We start from the raw sequence: 23,590 nt of genomic DNA, 5'->3' as shown, positions 1-23,590 counted from the left end.
AATGTTCAAATGCTATTGTTGAAGTTATTGGCAGGCAAATATCACGCGACCGTAATCAACCAATAGACACGTCCGTCTTTTCGGTTCACCCCTCTTTCAATCATTTTTTTATAGTTCTGTTGTAATTTTTTCGTTAATTAATTTCTAATCATAGCTGAATATTTTTTTAACAATATTTTTGTCTTGTAACATTTTTGTTATCAAATTGTGTAAAGTCTATGAATTTTCATTTTTAATAATTCTCTTGTCCTGTCAGTTTTACGTTCTATCCAACACACAGCAGGGTAGGAACCATGTTCCCCACTTTTCGGCGAATTTTTCGAGGCATTACGTGTTAAATAAACTCAACGCCGGGCTTTTTGCCTTGATGCCAGAGCGAAGAAATGAAAATATTAATAAATAATAATTCATTCCCTCGAGTGGGGATGGAACCCACTACCGTCGCTTTACACTTACATCCTTGTGGCTCTCCACCATGACGGCCTCATCAATGGTAGGTTACACAATAGTATTTTACGCCAACATTTTAATCAACTCATTAGCTGTCATATTGATTTAGCAAACCAAGTTAGCGTCCCCTCGCAGGCCCCTACAGAAGGGGTCTGGTTCTGTCCCAATACCGAGGTGTATGGAAATTGTGTAGGGGTAATATAATATGACGTGATGGAAGCGACGGTGCGTGCGGACTGCGGAATATAGCGAACGACGAACTGTTCATTGACATGTTTCTTATAAATATTAATAGTAGGTGTATGTGTCGGTACACATGTTTTTCAGCATAAAGCGATTTTTTTATTATAAAACTCTAAAGAAGAAGAGAAGAGAAAATTCCAGTTAGTGTTATGTTAAAATGGACACTCATATTTCATAATGGTTACAAATCTGAATTTACTCTTACGTACTAAACTTATTGAACCCAAAATTGGCATGGCAATAATTAAAATAAACAACGAGCGCTGCGGCAGTCGAATGGTTCTAGGGTTCGTGGAATAACGATACTTTTTTGTAATGAAAATTGTATTCAGGTCAGGCGTTGCGGATGTCAGCGGAATTTTGACGACGAAAATACTACGGGAGAACTATTGAAAAGATTCGATTATAGGAAGAGAGTGGGCTGAGAGGGGTTGCCGCATTGTTATGTAACTAATGCTGGCCCATCGTATCAAACTACACCTGCTCGAGGTGTCGTCGCTCTGGACGTCAGCTCGGCCGGCGATAGGACGCGCTTAATTGGTATCGAGTGGATTCTCGATCGGTAATTCCGTGATTTACTGAGTCCGGGGGCGGGCGGGGGCGCCGGGTGCGGCGGGCGGCGGCCGCGGTCAGCTGGGCGCGCGCCGGTCGATAGGGGCGCGCAGGCGCGGCGGCCGCGGAGGCGGGCGGGGCGCGCACACGGGCCGCCGCCGCCGCCCGCCGCACACGCGCCGCGATGTATGCGGGCACCTAGCGCAGCCACGCGCGCGGGCCTCATGGGCACCGTGCTGAGCTTCAGCCCGCGCGAGCGGCGCCCGCCAGCCGCCGCGCCGCCGCCCGACCGCGCCGCGCTGGCCTACTCCTACGAGCGCCTCAACAATGCCAAGAACCGCGACGAGCGCCGCGCCACGCTCGACGACGCCGCCAAGATCATCTCCGAGAAGACCGCGCTGGAGAAGAACCTGAAGAAGCACTCGCTGTTCATCAATGCGCTCTCCTGGAAGAGGTTCTCGACAGCCAACAACAACAAGAAGAAGTTGGAATGCAAGAGCAAGAGCGTGTCCGCGTTCCGCGCGCCGCTGGCGGACAACGCGCCGCTCGACCGCAACAGGAACGCGCGCGCGCCGGCCCCGGCCGCGGAGGTCGCGCGCGCCAACGCGCTCAACAACAACGTGTGCTACGAGAAGCACCCCGCGCCGGCGCCGCTGACGCTGCCGCTGCCGCTGCCGGCGCCGCGCAAGACGGTCATCCAGGCGTCCACCTCGGAGCTGCTCAAGTGCCTGGGCCTGTTCCTGCACGCGCGCTGCCACCGCCTGCGCGACTTCCAGGCCGGCGACGCCGTCATGTGGCTGCGCACCGTCGACCGCTCGCTGCTCCTGCAGGGTTGGCAGGTAACCTAGCGCTGTACTGTTTGTGTACTAAATATTTTTGTTTACGTTTTATATTTGTTATTTTATTTATTTTGTTGTATTCTCTGTTTATTGTTAAATGGAAATTTATAAAAAAAATAAAGACATGGGGCAGAATGTACCTATGCGCATTGTATTCCTGAGTTGCACACGTAAGAGGTGAGTGTACGAGTGCCTGCCGCGACTGCATCATGTCTATGACACACGAATAAAACTTCAGAGACGGCGTATGAGTAAATACAGCGATTTTTCATGGATGTACTAACAAAATGCGTTAAATAATTAATGGGTGCTCTTTAAAATATAAGCAATATATGTTTTTTTTGCGAAGAAGGCTGAGACAGCATAGAAGTCAGTCACTCCGTCCTTCCTATCAGTTCATTTAATATCATGTTTTATCTAACCAAATAGTAAATCGAAAAATCGACAATATTAAACATATAAATAACTCGAAAGTACGATTTATAGAGACAATCTTCGTGTTTGGCTATAAACATCTGTTTAGCAAAACATGTAAAGTATTTACTGATTACAAAATATTTTAAAAAGTTCCTTAGATACCTTAATAATGTAACTAAAATTTGCTCGTCAAATTTTAACCAAAGGGATTCCTGCGCCTTTTCATGAACATTGTCGTAGCAATTATGCGGTGAAAGCCGCGTCCCACGCAGGGTGAACGCGAGAGATTAAGAAAACTTTCGACGTAGGCTTATACAAACTTGCCTTTTATGGTTGAAAATTAATTTTGTTATATATTAATATAATACGAAATTAATATAGCTAAAATTACATACATTAATACTTTAAATCCAGTCTAGCGATCCAAATGCGGCTTCGCTTACTTATATTTTAGTAGGTATAGTTATATTATAGCCAAGTTACACAAAATGTTTACATAATTTGTAGTCTATGGGTTATTCTTATATATTTATATATTTTTATGTTATTTTCAAGTATTTCTATCGTAGACAAGGGGAACTTAGAAATAACTAACTTTTTCGTCCATTATAAACATTGTGAGTTGGGTAGCGTACATATAAAGCCATGCTTTGTCGAACCAGACGGGCGTGAGGCATTGTTATGAATCTCGACTTTCCTTTTATATGGTACAAACTTAAATCATAATAATCATCTAAATATTAGAAAAAAAAATACCAAAATAAGCTTGGCAGGACGTGGAGTGCTCTAGCTTCGATATAAAGTAACTGTAAATATAAATAACATTAAAAAAAGTAATCAATTTAAAAATTTTACGCAAGAAAAAATGATTTAAGTACTTAGAGCCTTACTTTTAGGGTAAATATTTAAAATTTTAGAATATTTTCACTAAAAAAATAAAAAAGAAAGATTTGAATCTTTTCATGGATTGGAAATTTTATAGAGTTTTATCAGCTTCAAACAAAAATAATAATATAATGTATGGGGAGACAGGGGTGCCTTATCCGCTATTAATAAATTTGGTAAATATTTATGCCACAATAAAATTCCTTTAATATTAAAATTTTCATTAAAATATGGAATTTTAATATGTCTATATACTATGTAACGTGAAACTTTGCGAAAAAGGTAAGGCAACGACGTAGGCATATTCAAAACCTCCATTGCACAAAGGTAACATTTGTTGATATTTATCTTTGGGTTAGTGAACCTGTGACACTGACCCTCGATTCGATTTCAGTAAAAATATTTGTTTATTACTTAAAAATATGCTTTTTTGTTTTCGTACGTTTTGCATACTATATTCTATATACATATTAAATTTAACTATTAACAGTTTTTTGTATATGAAAACTTTTAAAGAGCTACTTTTTTCTATATAGCCCAAGATCCCAGGGCCCCAGATTTACGTAATTTTAAACCTATCAAAGGGCCCCACTTTCAAGTTAGTGAGTCCGTATATTGTCTTAACTACATATTAGACTATTAATCTCCAAGATTTCAACTTTGCTAAAATAACGTAGATTTGGGGGGCCTGGGATCTCAGTGTAATGTTTATCACATTTTACGTTTAAAGTATATCACAATTAGATATTATGGAAATCTTGTTTCAAATGCAAAACGATGAAAGTTATAAATTTCATGAATAAAGAGATCCTGTCGTGGAGCGCCAGGTACAACGACGGTACTCAAAAAAGCAAGGCCTCGGACGCCAGTAATTCCACGGAAAGTGGGGAACGGAAGTGTCTTCACTCTTAATTACCAGGTTCTATGTGCGAGATACATGGTGAAGCTAAAAAAAAAACAAAAATGAACTAGAAGTATAAAAAATAGGTACATCAATAGAGATGCTGACGTACTAGTCATTATGCGGGGAGCTAGACCCGCAGCGAGAGCGATTTCACGCCCTCATTTGTTGGTACCCAGCGCTCTGAAAATAAATAGTGCTTCTAAATGTAGAGGGCTATTAAGTAATAATTAGTTAGTTATTTATAGAACGTTTTAATTTAGATTTATTAGTTTTAAAAATATATATTCTATATAATTATATAAAACTCTTCTATTACTCACTGATAGACAACGCACAGACAGAACGAAACTACAGAACTGTAAGATTTTTTATAAGTATATTTATATTTTTTTTTACGCCACAGACCTTAATCGTCCGTACTTTTTTTGATCCTGCTATTTTCACAATTAAGTTGTATCGAACTGAATGATGTATGTATGTAATTTTTTTGTTAGAGAATGGAAGGAAGGTTAGGAAGGGCATAAGAGCCCTAAGAGATGAAGAGATTTCTCGAAGTGCCTAAGGAACCGGAAAAACGAGATTTTTCATTTAACATCTTAAAGTCCAAGGAAATAAAATCACGGGCGATTACTAGTTATATATAAAGCTGAAGTTTGATGAATTAAAAAGTAGCGTTGGAACCTTTAATCCAACTTATCAGAAAATATTAAATAAGTAGACAACGAAATTGTATAACGTTAATACATTTTTTGTATCTACATTGTAAGATGTGGGAGATATGAAAATACGAAAATATAAATATTAAATTGAGATGGGCGGCTACGTACTTTCTTATTTAATATAACTCTTGTCATTCAAGCTAGAATCGAACAATTCGTTTAAGATAAATAAGAATTCATTTTCTTTTATATTTTAGTAATAGTTGAATTTGTTTTTTATCCATGCATAATATTATTATCTTACCTTTTTTTTACTTCACACTGTATCTCTAACAGGGTAGTCAAGTCATCTATAACTCAGGCGCGGTCGCAGCGCAGCCTAATATTTTGGATGGGGGTCACTAATATAATGTGTCGAGTAAATTACTTGTTAATGTTATTTAAAAAAAAATGGATTTTTTGAATTAACATGGACGATTTTGGGGGGGAGGGGGTTATGTACCCTGTGACCCCCCCACCCCCTAGGACCGTGCCTCGTATAACTTAATATTTCATATTTAATGTTCATATTATATTTGTGTACCATCCTGCCTCCACATATATACTCATCACAAACTAAAATGAAATAAATTTGCATGCATGTAGACTAATTGGCTTACGAGTTATAAAGGGTTCAAAAGTAACTTGAAATGGTTTATGTAAAATATGCATTGCGCGTTCCCAGCTTTTTAACTTGGCTGGACACGCTGGCGTGTGCCCTGATATCAGGATTAGATATTTTAAAAATCTTGTTCCAAATGCAAATGATGGAAATTATGAATTTCACGAATAAAGAGGTCAGTGATGGCAAGAAAAGAAATATTTAATATTTTCATTTCATCGAAGTTTAGTTTTCTTCTTTGGTATCTTAATGCGAATGGACTAGGACAGACTAGGTCCCTAGGTTCCCTCTGCGTACCCTGCTAAATGCGGAATACAGCGTGAAGCTACAAAAAATAATTACAAAGTAAAATAAAAGTAAGTTTATCTGTTCCCGACTACAATATAATTGTACAAATATTATCTATAAGTCCACTCGTCCACAAATACAATATTCACACTAATATATAGATTATAACTTGAAATTTTAACTTTGAGAAATGGAAATCCGTTTCATTTCCCTATCTATATATATAAAAGGACTTGTCCTCACTGACTGAGGTAAGACGCATGCACAGCCGTAACCGCTGTGCGTAGAAACGAGAAATTTGGACAAAAGTTTACTTTCGTAATCTGGACATCCACTAAGAAGGGATTTTGAAAAATTTTAACCCTAAAGGGGTGAAATAGGGGTTCAAAGTTTGTATGGAAACAAATTTAAATCAGCACCGATTTTTATAAAATTTGAAATTTAGATTTTTAAAAGTATTTAATTGAACACGTGTTTCATCATTTTCTAGAATTCTCCCTTTAAGGGTACAAATAAGGGGTTGAAAGTTTGTATAGGTTTTTTTTAAATCGTCACCAATTTTTATAAAATTTGAAATTTCGACTCTTAAAAATATTTCATTGAACACATGTTTCATGGTTTATTAGAATTCACCCCTAAATAGGCTAGCGAAGATGCGCGCGTCCGCTAGTCTATATATATAAAAGGACTTGTCCTCACTGACTGAGGTAAGACGCACGCACAGCCGTAACCGCTGATGGTAGAAACGTGGAATTTGGACAAAAGTTTACTTTCGTAATCTGGACATCCACTAAGAAGGGATTTTGAAAAATTTTAACCCTAAAGGGGTGAAATAGGGGTTCAAAGTTTGTATGGAGCAAAATTTAAATCGGCACCAATTTTTATAAAATTTGAAATTTAGATTTTTAAGAGTATTTAATTGAACACGTGTTTCATCGTTTTCTAGAATTCTCCCCCTAAGGGTGCAGAAAGGGGTTGAAAGTTTGTATGGAAAAATCTTTAAATCGACACCGATTTTTATAAAATTTGAAATTTAGACTTAAAAATATTTCATTGGCCATGTGTTTCACGGTTTATTAGAATTCATCCCTAAGGGTGCAAATAAGCAGGCGAAGCTGCGCGCGTCCGCTAGTTTTATATAAAACAAGCAAGATCCGTTCCGTAGTTTTTGCTTAAAAGTAGAACAAACATTCACCCTCATGAACTTCCACATTTATAATATTAGAAGGATTAAGTTATATAACGTGAAGCTTGACATACTGACAAGTATTTAAAAATGCAAAATTGTAGAACTGTATTTATATGAAAAAGTAACATAAAATGAAGAGGGCTGTACACTAAACGCGTCCTTTAAAGGAACTTAATCTGGTGTCCTAGTTTAAATTTAGCTTTCCCCTTCACAAGCTTTACTGGCATAGAAAGATGCACTTTTACTTTGAAATGTTTTTTTTTTAATTTTTCATTTGTATGCATGCATGCATATGCATATTATGAGTATACGGTAGAAGGCACTAATGATAATAATTAGCCTAGCTTAGTAGTTACTACGATTTGGTAAAAGAGTATTTTTTGTTTTTTTGCTGTGTGCCGCAAATAGCAAGGTGAGCAGAGGGAACCTAGTGTTAAGAGCCGACTATATAAATAAACTATATTAATTATTAAAATAAAAAAAACTTTTTATACTTCTAAATACGACTTGCTTTCACAGGCAGTTAATACACAATAATATTAAAAATAGACTTACGAAAAAATACTAAACAAAGCAATAAATAAAGATCAAAAATATTTGAATAATATTTATATTGGCACAGTGTATGGACATAGGGGAATAATCAATCGAAATGTTATTGTGCCAAAATATATAAATTATAAACTATTTTCTAGGACTTTATTTAGATATGGAAATTTAATAGTTAGGTTGACACGTGGAGCTCTTAATAGCGGCTTCACTTATTTATTGAATAGCCCGAATAATGATATTTGGCTTTTCCCTACTACATATCTACCACTTAGATCTGCTTTCCCGTTTTCTTATTTTTTAACCGACTTCTGTAAGAAAACGAAGTTATCAATTCGACTGTATTTTTTTTATTTTTACTTATTTTTTATTATTGTGACTATGACGAAATTTGATGAGATTTAAATTAAAGTAGCTCGGAAAATAGCTGATTTTTTTTGTTAATTTTTCTTTTATTTTGGTTGCCATTTTCATTAATTTAGTATTTATTGTCTAATATTATTACCATAATATCTGAGATTAGTTCTAATTGCAGTAATAGCTTACACTTCAATATACTAATCTGAATTAGGATTAAATACAACTTCAATATACATACCCATACCTGTATCTATATATATAAAATCGAAAGGTCACTCACTCATCACGAAATCTCAGAAACTACATGTGCTAGGAATCTGAAATTTTGCATAGGAGTTACTTATAGGACGTAGGTGCTCGCTAAGGAGGGAATTTACTATATTCGACTTCTAAGAGGTTGTTTTTGGGGTCGAAAGTTTGTATGAAACTTCGTTACTACAAATGCTAGGAGTCTCAAATTTTGCATAGACGTCACTAGGATGTAGTCATGGAGACAGAAATTAATAATAACATAGTTTACGTGGGTGAAACCGCGAGCGGGCCGCTAGTATATAATAAGAGTGAATTGTTATAGTAAGACTCTTGTATGCTACGTTTTAATTAAACAGTGTCGTTTTCCTCTTTTCTCTTAGCATACGAATACGCCATAGGCGGCGATTGCTAACATAGCTATATTAATTTAACGACTTTCCAGACAGTTAGGGTACGCCCCCAAATGAGACCCTAGATGAGTTTATGCAGTTTATGCTAGTATGATATATGTATGATTACAATTTTAGTAAAATATCTATATATTAAAAGGTTTATTTTCTCGAATGGGAATTGAACCCCCAGTCTATTGCGTAGTAGCGTACCACTAAGGTACGCTTCTGCCCTTGCGCTATAAATTGCAAATACATAGCAATTTTAATACATATATTTAAAAAGTTAGGTTTACATATATTTTATTTATATTCTAAAAATAATTTAACTAAATTGGATAACTAGATGGAATGCTCACAAGAGATGCTGAAGTATGCGGATATTCTGCAGTTGCATGATGTAATAGGCAACGGTGAATTGAAAAATAAAGAAATAAAAGACGCAGAGCTACTTTCTTTTAATCTAAATTTTATATTTCAACTTCATATATCTCTTGCATTTCTTGGCATAGGTAGAGGGAACCTAGTTTTGGGGCAGTACTTTCTTTACTTAATTACACCAGGGATATGATTCCTAGCTGGGTATGTGTGGAAACACAGACCTGGGACTGAAAACCCTAGTGCTAAGACACTCCATTCCCATTAAGACACTTCAGTTCCTCACTTTCCACTAAAGCCTTAAGGAACTCAACACCCCATTTTGCCTCGTTACCCGAGCGAGGAAATGAAGATATTAAATATTTCATTCTCTCGAATGAGGATTCAACCCACAGCCGTCGCATCTACAGTCACACGCTGCTGCTCTTGCGCCAATTCTTCTTCAGTTTTTGTTTCGTTTATAGATGAAGATATCACTTAGTTTATATATATGGTTACCAGGTTCAAGACGACAAGATAGACGGTCCAATTAGATGGTAATTAACGTTTACCGTTCAGATACCAGAAGTTATTAAGATGACAATTTTAATTGCTTTTTATCAACTGCCTTTTCCATTTTCGGGGCCAGGACAGGAGTTATTTTCCTTTTTTCTTCCCCCAAACGATAACGATGTCCTGTAGATGACATGAAACATACGTTTTGTCATTTTTTATTATTAAAAGAATAAAAAATAGAGTATGATCTAACTATTAATAATTTAAGACGAAATATAAGTATTTTGAGGCCAGTCGTAGTGCAGGGGCACAAGCTACAGATTGTGAGCTCGATCTCCATTCGAGGAAATAAAATATTTTATATTTTCATTTCTTTGCTTTTGGTGTCGAGACAAAATGCGGTGTTGACTTCGGCCACTCAACAATCAGTTTCTCCAAAATTCGGTGGAAAGTGGGGAACAGAGTACCTTAACATTAGGTTCCTAGGTTTCCTCTGACTACCCTTCTATGTGTAATACCCTGGTACACAACGTGAAGATAAGAGAAAGAGAAGCATGAATTTATTTTTATTATCATTTTTCAAATCCATATTTTGTTTCGAATGAAAATCGATCCTACACTCATCGCGCGACACAGTCGGACACTAACTATAGTGTCAATATATAAATATAGACACGTCATATATACAGTATTGTATGGTAATATATAGCAAGTATATAACAATGAGAGTTTAACGAGCTATATAGGGTATATCGTAAAATTTATCAGGTCGTACAATCGTTAAGGTACATGTAATAAAATAGATCAATAAAAGTAGGTAGCGTTGGTAAGTATAACCAGCCCTTAAAACGTCTGTGCTGTTGTGGTATATATTTAAAAGATATTTCTAAGATTTCAGTCATGCCACAGGGAAAAATGCGTGCAATTGTTAACGCGACGTGTCATGGATTCGATTCCCACTCGAGGAAATCAAATATTTATTTTATCTTAATTTCCTCGTTCGATTTCCTCTGGAGAACGTCGAAATACGCGTTTTTTTGTGATATAAATGGCCATATCTTTTTTGTAAGTAAATGTAGAAATACGATTAATAAGGATACAATAAAAGTGGTTCTAGGTCAGATTTTTTGATTTTCTTACTCACGTAGTTGGTTTCAGCTGGACCTGATAAAAGCGAGTTAAAAGTAAATATTTGCAGATAAATAAGGATTTTTCTGTACTCTGAACACTTTGTTATACATTTTTAAGTAAGAAAATAGAAAAACTAGTAGTTAACATGATGAATGAATTCTTAAACACCATATAATCGTAAGCGTACAAATAACAATAATTTACCAAAAAAATCCAAAGATATTCCGGAAAAATCCTCCTTGCTTTGCTAATAAAAAAAGCTATGTTACTCATAACTTATGTACCCACGGAATACGAACCCATATTTTATGAGCACCATAACGTTAATTCTCCAAATGTTCCAAGACTTACAGCATGAGGTACTCAGGGTGATAGCACATTCTTCACCCTCGTGCGTTCATTCAATATGGATGGAACGGAGGCAGATCGATAACGCTACGTGGATTGGAGTGGAGGGAGAGGGAGAGAGGGAGAGGGGTTAGAGGAAGCCATTAAAGAAATGCGGGATGATAATCAATATAATAATTGTTGTTGTTATTTTGTTTATGAAAGTTGCTGTTTTGACGTATGAAGTATAATGTTTTTATATAATAATGGTTTTTTAACCGACTTCTGTAACAAAAGGAGGTTATAAGTTCGACTGTAATTTTTTTTTTATGTTTGTTTACATTCACTTTGTATATTCGAATATTGATGAATCTGATGTAAGAAATGAACGCACTCGGGACATAGTGTGTTGAGTAGAGGAACTTGACGCTCCACTTTGTACACTTAGTAGGGAAATGAAAATAGCTCATTCCCCCCAGTGGGCATCGAATACACAACCATTGTCCTAATAGTGTTAATACTATACCAATGTGCCACGAGAACCTCCTGTGATATATTGGTTTTCCAATTTATTACAATAATTGTTTTGCTTTACTATGCATTATTGAAGCATTAGCTCTATAATTATGTAATTCTATAATTAAGTCTGTACTTTATTCGTACTGTAAAAATGGATTATACAATTACGTCGTACATTCAATAGATTAACAATGTATTATATAAGGTTGCATTTGTATGTAGATATACTCTCATTAAAAAGGAAAATATTCAATTGCTATTAAGTATATTCAATTTGTTTCAGTTTCACGATGTCACATGTATCAGGGAAGCCTAGTGCTAAAACACTTCGCTCACCACTTTCCGTCTAATTCTGGAAGCATTACGTGATGAGTGGCTTTATTCGTATCTCGACACCAGAGACTGGCCTCGGTATATACATTCAAAAATGTATAAAAACTCTTTTTTTCCTATTTATATAAGTATCGTTTTCCTTATCTAAGCGAATCCTTGCAAAGCTTCCTTTGTTTACATTAGGCAAGCTCGGAGTTGGGAAATTCGAAATGAGGGGTTTCTCATCGACCCCCGGCCTCCGACAGCCAGAGTCAACATTACGTAATATGTTTGTGTTTGTTTCACTCTACTTCTGTTTTTGTAGGAATACTTATTACTTATATTATATTACACTATCAAAAACTAATAGGAGAGACTAGAATATTATATTACAAATAATTTAAATTATATTGTATAATTTAATAAATAACTACTTCAACTACTACGTCTGGCTCTGTATGGTGTGATTTGGTGATGGTGATGTGATGGTATTCCTGAAGGAATTTTAGAGAATAATCTTAGGCCCGTATTTTTAAATCGCTCTCAACTCTAAGATCGATCTTGAGGGTGAACTTGAGATGCTGTATTAATTAAAAGGTGATTTATGAATGGAATCGGCTTCTCAATGAAACATTTAATATTTTTATTTCTTTGCTCTGATGTCAAGGCATTAGTCCGGCATTTAATTCCGCCATGCATTGTCTCCAGTATTTGGTTGAAAGTGTAAAGCAGAGTGCCTTAACACAAGAATCCCTCTGCCTACCCTGCTCTATATTCGGGAAACAGCGTAAAGCTGAAAAAATAATTAAATTAAAAAACCTCTCATCAAAAAAAAGTTCCAATTCGAACAGAGAAAACAACTACTGCTCATTACGGGAACTTCAGCACCGCAATGCGTATTTTTTCATTTTATTTTGCTCCCGTGGAAGCCTTTACAGTGTTGTGAACTAACTTTAAAATTTATTACAGGTTAGTTGTTAGTGTTCTTTTTTATATAATAACATATTGATATTCGACGTCTATATTTTGGTGGAGAGTTCTGCCACTCGACACGCAATGCTTCCAGAATTCGGTGGGAAATAGAGAACGGAGTGTCTCGACACTATGTTCCCTCTGCTTACCCTACTGTGTGCAGAATGCAGCGTAAAGCTACATTTTAAAATGTACTTATTTTGTTACAAAACCATATTGGATCGATAAGAGCATGTCTAATTATAATCTCCTTTTTAAGTAAAGCTCGATTTTAAATGAAATGTTGATTTTCTAAATAAACTCTGTCTATTTTAAGTAAATTAAGATACCCGAGGAAAAAGAATGATGACAGCTATTTTTATTTAAAAAAACATGGCGTTTGAAAAGTTTCAATTTGATTATTCCCTAGAAATTAGTGCACTTAACGAAATCAAATGTTAACCTTAAAAAATGATAATTGCTTTCATATTCACGTGCTGAACTATTTTATCTTATGACAATATATATTTAAGCAGCAATTTTTTATTTTATTTGTTGTTTTAGCATCATCTCTCAGTCTGTTCTCCATTAAGACACTTCCGTTACCCACTTTCCGTTACTCTTAAGGCATTACGTGTTGCATACGTGGAACTTAACGCCGCGCTATGCCTCGTTACCAGAGCGAGGAAATGAAAAAATAAACATTTAATTAATCCGAGTGGGAACCCAATTATAACCGTCGCGTTTACATGACGCCATGACGGCCCCGTGAAAAAAATATTGGAAAACTTAATATGACTTATGTAGAAATAAGGTATTTATAAAACCACTTAAAAAGTGATAAATTTGAAACTTTCTACCTTTTTTAAATATTCTCCCTTAATTTATTGAACACAATTCATTGTGTTTTTGAAGCGTTAGAACCCTCGCTGGCAATTAACTAAACTATTTTAAGCCTCAATCGATACTTAAATTTGGTGATTCACGTATTTAAATAGGAAAGTATAAGCCTACAATATTATTTACACATTTTGACGTTTCCATGAAATAGGAATAGTGTGTTGGGGCCAGTGTGCGTGTGTGTGTGCGTTTGTGTGTGCGTGTGTGTGTGTGTGTAGCGTGTTATAGGGGCACTAACGCGACAGATTGCGGATTCGATTCCCATTCGAGCAAATGAAATATTTAATATATTAGTTTTAGTTATTCTAATGAAGTAGATAGGACGAGGTCAGGTTTAGAGTAAATTCAAATTAGGATTATTATAAGCCGCTCTACAATTTGAAAATCATATTTAAGAATTACATTTATGAATGAAAACGGTATCTCAAGATCAAACTTGAGAGCGATTTATAAATACGAGCCTAAGTTAGAACTGAGAAAGACTGTTTAAAAATCTCCTATAAAAGCTGTAATTTTAATTACAGCCTCTTGGTAGAATTTCTTTTGGTTTCCGTCATTTCAAAGAATATTACCTAGTATTGGAATTGGCAACATGGAATTTGCATCTCTGTGTAATGTAAATTTCAGATCAAGAAAGATCAAGATGAAAGTTACTAGGGGTAATTTAGAAATATTAGTTTTTACGTAGTCTTCAGTGCTAGTTGGAAAATGTTACAGTATTTTTCTGTATTCACAACTGGTCTAATTCTCATGTCTTTGTATGTAGAATTAGAACATAACTTAGTGAAGTCATGTGAAGACAATCCAACTGAAGTAAAAGAAATTCTTAGGCCAAGTGACACGTGTCGTTATAATGCAATTACCATATCGATCGATATCAACATATAGGTCACTTCAAGGTCATCAGTTATTATTACGGAATGTATGACAAGATATGACATTTGTAAAGCTAATATAAAAGTGGATAGGAGGCCGTCGTGGCTCAGTGGCACTAGGTTGTGACTGTAACGTGATGGTTGTGGGTTCGATCCCCACTCGAGGAAGTGAAATATTTATTTACGTTTATATTTGCTCTCGTGTCAAGGCAAAGCGAGGTGTTGAATTATGCCACTCAACACGCAATGCCTCCAGAATTCGTCAGAATGTGGGGAACGGAGTTTCTTGATACTTGGTTCCCTGTGCCTACCCTGCTGTGTGCGGGATACAGCGTGAAGCTGATTTATTTATTTTAATGTAATTTTAATTTTTTTGATTAGAAGGAGACTTATTTTGTAGTTATTCTTCCTCTACTTAATACTTATGTATGTTTTTTTTGGCCAAAGTTTTTGTTTTAACGGTAAAATTGTCTCATTACAGGACGTGGCGTTCATCAACCCAGCGAATGTAGTTTTCGTGTACATGCTGGTGCGAGAGCTGGTCGACGGGGAGCGGATAGCGCGTCCGCAGGAGCTGCAGGCAGTGGTCCTCACCTGTCTCTACCTCTCCTACTCCTACATGGGCAACGAGATATCCTACCCTCTCAAACCTTTCTTAGTTGAAGACTCGAAAGACAAGTTTTGGGATCGATGCCTTCTCATAGTCGACAGACTGTCCTTTAACATGTTAAGAATCAACTCCGAGCCTGGTTTCTTCACTGAGGTGTTCACAGAGCTGAAGGCGTGCGGGGTGGTCGACAGCCCCCCGCCGGCGCCGCCCCACCCCGCCCCGGCCCCTCCTCACGCCCTGACGGCTGCCTGACACACAGAGGTCGCTGTGCTCAGGCTAGCACTGACTGACCGCCCTAGTCGTGTTTGATGCCGGCTTTTATCTACAGAAGCCCTTGGTCAATCGTCGATTATAAAATGGACGACTAATCAAACTTATAGGTAATTTAGGAGGAAATTGGATAAATAAATTAGGATAATGTGTGATCGTTTGATAGTCTGAGCAAAAAAGCATCTGATTGTTCTTCCTTTATAATTCTTTGAATGTTACATAAAAATTGCGTTTAAGAATCATCTTATGTTACATACTTAGAGCCAAAAATTATCAAAGACATAAATTATTTAAATTATTTCGCTCAGCAGAAAAATACGTGATTGACCAAGGCTTTTTGTTAGACAGCAGCCAATGCAAGATGGCGTACAGGCGTATTCCATAGATTTTAGCATGTGATAATAACACAATTTTACACGAAAAACAAGACAAGAGTCATAATATACTATGACCTGATATGTATACCAATATTGTCCTTATATAATATCGAGCTGATGGATACTGAAGACTGCTTCCTCTCGCACGATTGGAAATAGCTCGTTTCAAAGACAAACATTCATTTGTGGAAAGACCACGTCGGATAGTCTACGATGTATTTTCTGTGTCTGTGTTAATGTAGGTAATTGTCTGATATTGTTAATTTTCAGCTGCTGACTCATAGCGGCGTTCTAGTCCAATAGCGCAGTGGTTAGTTAGTAAGTTAAGAGTTCGTAATGTAGTGAATGATAAAAGCCATATAGTTAGATGATAATAGCGAAATGCCTGGCAGGCGGGAGGATGCAATACTACGGTGGCACGGACGTGTATCTGTCTGTATCTCCGGTGAACCCTTCTACAATGTGTACGTACGAATGGCCGGCTCAAAGCGGAATGCAAGGCAAGGAAATATATAATATAAAAAATAGGTAAAATATTGCGGACGAGCAAGCGTTTTGTACAGTAATAACGAGTAAAATTAAATAAGTCCTAAATATTAGACTAGCTTAGACAAATGACGGCAGGTATTTAATACGCCTGAGTGACACTCGGTCTAAATCTATGATTTTTCTTAACACATATTTTAATAGTGAAACTAGCATGGCGAAAATAAATATTAGAATATTTGTCAAATCTATATTGCTTAAAATTAATTTATAAATATTTGTAATGAAGCTCGCTTTTTGATATGGTAATTATGTAGTTTTTATGCAATAGCAAAAAAAAGTGGGCAAGAACAAATTATATAGATAAGAGTTAATTATAGCTCATAAGAAGGGCTAGACTACGTCTTGCTACAAGTTATGTAACACAGGCGTAGTGTAAGGTTTCGTTACATAATTCACTGCTAGCATATAATTTTTTAAACAAATTAAATGAATAATTAAAATACAAAATTTCACGTCGCTCGTGTATCTAAAGTGTAATTTACAAAAAAAATATTTGTTATTACACTTTAAAAATAAAAAAAAACAATACCACGTCATATTTTTAAAAATTCTACAAATAATTATCAACTTTCACCATTATGATATTTATTGATTTGATAATTTGGACAATGCAGATATAAATTTATGAAAAAAAAAGAAGAAGTCCTGAAGTTTTAATATATCAAGAAAAAAAATATAAAAATTTGAAAAGATTACTACCTTACTTATGAAAATAAAATAACAGGACGAATTTATTTATACATATTTGATTTGAAAGCAAAAATTCTTAAATAGGTTTTTAGTAGCACCGAGTGTCTTAGTGTAAGGAAAATGTTTAGTCAAGTGAACGTCGTAAGGATAGAAAGTATTTATTGATAAAATTGAATCTCAAAAAAAAATATTCCATACTCATTAAAGTTCGGGTAAAGTAGATGTCTGTGATGTTATTTGAATTTATTACTTTTGTTAATGTTAAAATACTGTTATGTTACATTTATTTTTTATATTTCTTATTGTTTGTGGCAAAGATTACGATTAAAATTAAATTAAAAGTAAGATCTTTATAACTTGTGGTATAAAAATTGTATCTTTATCTAGAATTAACAACAAAATTGATGCCGTCTTACAAAATAATGAATGTTTGAATTTTTATTTCAAATAGTTTTAATTTAGTGTATACACATTGATATTTTTTTTATTAGGATGAATTGATAACATACCCGAGTCAGCCTAATTTTTTTCCGTATATTATTGTTGACACAGATTCGAACATAGAATAAGTAATTATGTGTACATTCCAGTTGTAATAATTAATTATTATATATGTAATGTAAGTCCTGAAGTTCATTAAGATCCCAAGATCTCTTTTTAAGTGTAATAAATTTGGAAGTGTGGGAGTGCAACACTGATGGTAATAAAATTATGGTACCTCTTCTAATTATTATTATTATTCATGTAACTCACGTTTGTTAATTAACCTACTGTAAATATACCTTATTATTAAAAAAAGTTTCGTATATACAATTGCTGTGTTTTATTTACTGTCCTTAAAATTATTTTTTAAAATTATGAGTACTTAATTAAAAATTGAAATTAAATTAGCTTTACGCTGAAATCTGCACACAGCAGGATAGACAGAGCTACTAGTGTTAAGACATTCCGTTCCTCATTTTCCGCTGAATTCTGGACGCATTGTTGAGTGGCGCAACTTAACGATATATTTTTTAAATTAACATCAAAAGCGAAGAACACATTTACCACTTAGTACGGAAGGTATATGAATATAAAAACAAGTTTCTAAACGAAAATTACAATTTTGCTTCTAGTTCCTACCTTCATTAAAACTAATAATTTTGATTTTTGGGATCCAACATGCTGTACCAACACAATTATTGTTATAAAGCTTCAATGCGTTAGTAAAGACAATCAGATAATTTAACTAAATTCAATTATATCTTGAAATATTGTATTGGTGTCAGCATCACCTTGGTCAAATCAAAATCTGTTGATATAAGGTGAGTGAACCAAAGCCTTATAATATGGTGTACAATACAATGGATTAGATGGAAAGCAATGAAAAGCGTGAGGAATGTTGGTAAATTTAAGGAAACTATTAAGTAAATAAAATAAAAAATATAGCAAGGTTTTGCGGCGAGGAATTGATGGGCTACAACTACAACATTTTGCTTAGAATTTAGAAAGAAAGGTATAGAAGGCGCCGGATAGAAGGAGGATGATCAACACGCTTTACCTGTCTACCTCATGCCTACTATCATAAAGGACTAGGCCTTTTTAATAATCTATTTATTTGACAGCTATCAAAGTCAGAGTCAGTGTCAAATCTTGGCGGTATTTTGGATTTTTATTAATTTGTTTTGTATTTGTGTTTTTATTTATTTATTTTTTTATATATATAATAAATAATTTTAACTTTATTGAATGTAGTTTTATCACTAAAGTATATACTTAATTTATTATTGATCTGATTTTTAATATAATATTTTTAGAAGGTTACAGTAATTCCTTTATTGTAAAATAAGTGCAGAAGTTTAATAAAACGACAAAATGAGTGAATATCCGGATCCTGATGAAGAATACGAACTTATGTATTCTGATGATTTGGATTTATTACGTGAAATTGAAGATGATTCAGGTATTTTAAATGGTTTAAAAACTATCTATTTTATATCATTACTAAGCTATGTAAACAGATTGTTTGTCGTTATCAGATTGTCAAGATTTGGGTAAAGATTACTTAGATTTTTTTTTATAAAATAATAAAAGAAAGGTGACCATAACTTTACAGCTGAGCTACAAGTTACTATATTAAAATGTTAATCACTAATTCCCAGGTCAAAATACAGGAGGAAGGGTTAAAAAATCATTTCAAGCGAAAAGAAGTCTTGATTTTTCAAGTCCTGTTGCTAAAAATGTACCTTCTCTTGATCAAACTACAAATATAGAAGTTTCTTCAGTTCATAATAATGAAACTTCAATAAGTTTGACACCCAGTTTACAAGCACTGGATGATGTTCCTACCCCTAATGTATCTAATAAAAGAACTGTTGAGGAATTATTTGGAGATATTAATGATTTAGATTTTGATAATATTGAACTACCAAGTAAAAGACAAAAAACCGAAGAAGAGAATGACATGGATTTAATATACAAGATTATAGAAGGAAGAAAGTTAAAACAGATATTAAATGAACCTTCTGCTAGAAGTTTTCAAGAAAAGAAATCCAATTATAATGCAAAGGATAATATCACATATAATGCTCCTAAGTTTGTAATTTTATTTTATTTTGTATATATTATAATTTAAAGTTAACAGCCTAATCACTGATGCTACCTTGCAATGGGACACCTTTGCCTGTAAACATGGTGATTGTGATTTCAATGCCCACTGATAGGTATGAATTTGAGTCTTTACTTTGGTTGAGCAATTACTTGTATTGAGCTATATATACCACTTAATATAATATCAAGAATTTGAGTTGAAAGTAGAAAATAAAGTGTTTGATACTACTTTCTTTGCTTGTCCTCAGTATATGGGGTAGAGCATCAACTTGCTGCTGCTTGCTTTCACTTTTATATTGTGAACTAAGTTTTATATATATTTGAAACATAACCTTACTGTTAGGAGTCATTTTTTAAATATTTTTGTATTATAACGAAGTTTGTGAAATTATCAAAAAAATTACTTTTAATTACATTTAAATTACAGGTGGCCGTTTATTGCATTTACTAATTGGAATGGAGAAAGAGTGTATGTTAGAATAGAAGTAGAAGATGACTGGGATAATTCATTAAATTTTAACACAGAAAAAGTATCATTGGGATCAACATATTCATCAGTGTGGGAAGAAGCTAGGAAAATTGTAAGATATCTTATTAATTACACTTTTTTGTACTGATTTTCTCTTAGTATTTCATATTTTGAAATCTTTTTCTAATGTATGATAAAAAATTTCAAAATATGCTGCACTTTATAGCTTTTAATGATAAATAGAGTGATTTTAAATTAAGCCAGAATGCATATAAAAGAAGAGAAAAGATCTTAGAAATTAGATATCAATTAGGAAATAGTTTTATTTGTCACAATGTGATAAAAAATTATAGTTACAGTGTATGAAATATAAAAATTATTTAAAATATTTTTGACTGATAGGATTTTATTTTACTTTACAACTAACTTAACTACACTGATATTAGAAAGCTGAAGAGTGTATTTAGTTGACAATGCTAATCTCATGAGCTTCTTGTTTTTTATATCTTGTACTTGTATTGAATAAATATTGTTAAATATCCATTCCAGTCCAGTTCCAGTCCATTTCTCCACCACTTTACCACACTGTCCACCCACTGTACCTGCAGTCTGAGTTACCTCAGACAGACACAATTTATTACAACATATTCTACCCTTATTAAAAACTCTAATTTTTTTTTATAATTGTGAATTATGTCAAAAAATACATGTAATTACTAAATAGTAATATGTTGCTTTCACCTTATTCCAGTTAGAAATTAAACAGCAGCAAAAAGAAACAACACAACCTATACAAGAGAATGTCACCAACAATGTTGTAAGCGAACTATGGGTTGAAAAGTATCGACCAAAATGTTATGTAGATTTGCTATCTGAAGAACCAGTGAATAGGGCTTTGTTACATTGGCTACATTTGTGGGATAAGGTAATTTAAATACTATTACTTATTTATTTTTATTATTATAGAAATGTCAACTACAAAAGTAAATTGTAGAAAACATATATTAATTGTAATAATTTTTTTTTCAAGACATTGCATGATAAGTGGTGGAATTTAAAAATGTATTTTGTTTTACCACCAGCCAGGAAATGAAATTGGTTTGTTTCCCTAAGTGGATTTGAACTCACAACTTCTGTGTTGAAAATTAGATGATATCCTGCCATGATCTTTATATCAAGGGATGTTTTTTATGCCTTATAAAAATGAAAATATGAATTAAATTACTAATCATAGTATATTCAATTTTTTTTTAAATGAAAATGATAACACATTTACAAAATAAATCCAGGTAGTGTTTAAAAAAGAATATAAAATAAAAGAGCCGCAACAATGCAACACGTTCGTAAAGAGAACCGGTCAGTTCCAACTTAGTAATAAATGGAAGGGAAAGAAAGAAAATGAATCAGAACTAGATGAAGATGGCCGTCCTCATCATAAGGTGAATTTTTCACACTTTTTTGTTTTTACACTGTATACTGTGTATGTTCGGGTTGTTTTTTTTATCTGATCACTTTTTACATGTGGCCTGTACTTTTTATTACCTTTTTAAGGTTACATTTTTTTAGGATAACTATATATGGAAATAAAAGTTTTTTTTAAAATTACTTTATAATTATTATTCTTTAGGCTAAGAAAGACCACATACCATTGATGATCATACAGTTATGTAATAATTAATATTCATATATATATTCATTTTTATAAATGAAATTACCAAAATCCTATCTTGTCAATACCATCTTTACGCTGACGATTTACAGCTATATAGACACGCCACTCTTGAAGACTTAAACACTGCAATTCTGAACATTAACACTGATCTTGCTCTTATTAGTGAGTGGGCAACTTTGTTTGGCCTTCTTATTAACCCCTCCAAATCTCAAGCTCTAATAATTGGCAGTAGGCAATTACGGGCCAGAGTAGATTTTAGCACCTTGCCTTGCATTAAATTAAACGAGACTATAATAGCGTTGTCTGATTCAGCAAGAAATTTGGGTCTCATAATTGATAGACAGTTATCGTGGTCTGCGAACATTCATTATTCTCTGCACTCTCTTAAACGCCTTCAAAATTTTTTACCCATTCGCACTAAAATCATTCTTGCTCAATCTCTTCTTCTGCCACTGCTAGATTCGCTGACGTTTGTTATCCTGATGCTAATGAAGAGGCTCTCGACAAACTTGACCGACTTCAGAATATGTGTATTCGTTTTATCTTCGGCTTACGCAAATTTGACCACGTGTCTGATTTCCGTCGACAACTGAATTGGCTTCCTGTGCGTTTACGTCGTAACCTGCACATTCTCACTATGCTTTTTAACATTTTAAAGTCATCCTCTCCTCCTTACTTAAGGGAGCGTTTTCAATTGGCACTTCCAAGTGAAAGACCTGTACGCTCATGTGTAACTCAAAGAAAGCTTGAGTACCCTATATGTAATACCTCTTTTTATGAAAAATCTTTCACAGTTCAAGCAGTGCGCTTATGGAACTCGCTACCTAACTCCGTACTGTCGGGCAATCCATCGCTAAATACTTTTAAAATCAAATTAAAACAACATTTTCTTAATCTCAATTAGAATCTTTAGTAGTCGCTTTGTCTTTTTCTTTATTAATTTTCTTTTCCTGTTTCATCTCTTTTGTGTCATTGTATATATTTATATGTTGTATGTGTGTATGTTTGTATAAGTATGTTTATATAGGTATAGTAATATTGATTAATATTATGTAGTATATATATATATATTATAATATAGTGTATTAATATTTGTATGTAGGTTTATTATTATTATTATTAACATAATATTAAAATACCGCACCCGAATCATTTCTTTTAACATCTCCTACATTCAAGGGTTTCTGGTAGAGATCTCTATTAGAGATAAGTTATCCATTGTACACATTTTTTCTATTGTTATAAGTTTTCTGTACTTTCTTTCTTGTGTGGTACATAAATATATATATTGTTAGAAATAATTAGAAATAATGACCATAGAGGTTATATAAGAACGACTCTAATTACTGGCTGGCACTTTTATGGGCTGTCAACGACGACCGAAAGAAAAGGATCGCTAACGTCACTCTGCCCGATGGATTCTTTAGAACCAGATATTGTTATTAGACTGCTAGATAATTCCCTTTGGTTGTTTAATAATTATTTGAAGCCTTGTTTTAATTCATTACCTTTCCCACTTTATTTAATATTTCCAATAGTTTCTAACATCAGAAGTGGGATAGAAGCCTTAGTTACTAAGCCATCCCATTCCTGATCTTTCTAATATTTTTGTGTAATCGGGTAGAGTTACATAGCAATGTCTTCTGATAGTTGACATTGCAAAACTAGAGGGAGACGCCGTACGCGAACTCCCTCCCCTACTAGTTCGCGAGATAAAGCCGCGAAGTCTGACTTTGTGTTGGTGCTGGGTGCGGCACAATGTGCTCCTGCACCATCGACATCAACCTATACAACGCCAACGTAGAGCTGCCGTTATCCGTGGGGACTACAAGCACCAAT

The 23,590-nt window shown here is 34.4% G+C and overlaps 2 protein-coding genes across 2 annotated transcripts in view; both read left to right on the top strand.

The window, feature by feature from the left end:
- Positions 1–1,380: 1,380 nt before the first annotated feature.
- On the top strand, positions 1,381–17,834 carry Cdk5alpha (Cdk5 activator-like protein). The gene is made up of 2 exons (XM_085185957.1): positions 1,381–2,084; positions 15,007–17,834. Exons 1-2 carry the CDS (start codon positions 1,434–1,436, stop codon positions 15,385–15,387), a joined length of 1,032 nt encoding a protein of 343 aa, XP_085042083.1. The 5' UTR covers positions 1,381–1,433; the 3' UTR covers positions 15,388–17,834.
- A 699-nt stretch (positions 17,835–18,533) lies between these two features.
- Positions 18,534–23,590, top strand: part of cutlet (chromosome transmission fidelity protein 18 homolog) — a 32,384-nt gene continuing 27,327 nt past the window's right edge. Inside the window, exons 1-6 of the mRNA XM_085185956.1 lie at positions 18,534–18,659; positions 18,818–18,963; positions 19,163–19,595; positions 20,038–20,191; positions 20,831–21,004; positions 21,369–21,518. Of these exons, the coding sequence (XP_085042082.1) occupies positions 18,876–18,963; positions 19,163–19,595; positions 20,038–20,191; positions 20,831–21,004; positions 21,369–21,518 (999 nt within the window). The 5' untranslated portion in view covers positions 18,534–18,659; positions 18,818–18,875. The remainder of the gene's footprint in view (positions 18,660–18,817; positions 18,964–19,162; positions 19,596–20,037; positions 20,192–20,830; positions 21,005–21,368; positions 21,519–23,590) is intronic.

This window comes from Heliconius melpomene, chromosome 5 (genome assembly GCF_056956725.1).
Source record: "Heliconius melpomene rosina isolate 202511_hmr_F chromosome 5, ASM5695672v1, whole genome shotgun sequence".
In the NCBI taxonomy this organism is placed as follows: Eukaryota; Metazoa; Arthropoda; class Insecta; order Lepidoptera; family Nymphalidae; genus Heliconius; species Heliconius melpomene.
Note: the sequence above shows the minus strand (reverse complement) of the source record. Positions and strands in the feature narration are given on the sequence as shown.

Excerpts from the sequence above, each read along its gene's own strand:
- Cdk5alpha (XM_085185957.1), top strand. The coding sequence starts at position 1,434 with ATGCGGGCACCTAGCGCAGCCACGCGCGCGGGCCTCATGGGCACCGTG. Across the intron at positions 2,085-15,006 it reads TGCTCCTGCAGGGTTGGCAG|GACGTGGCGTTCATCAACCC; the intron begins GTAACCTAGCGC and ends GTCTCATTACAG.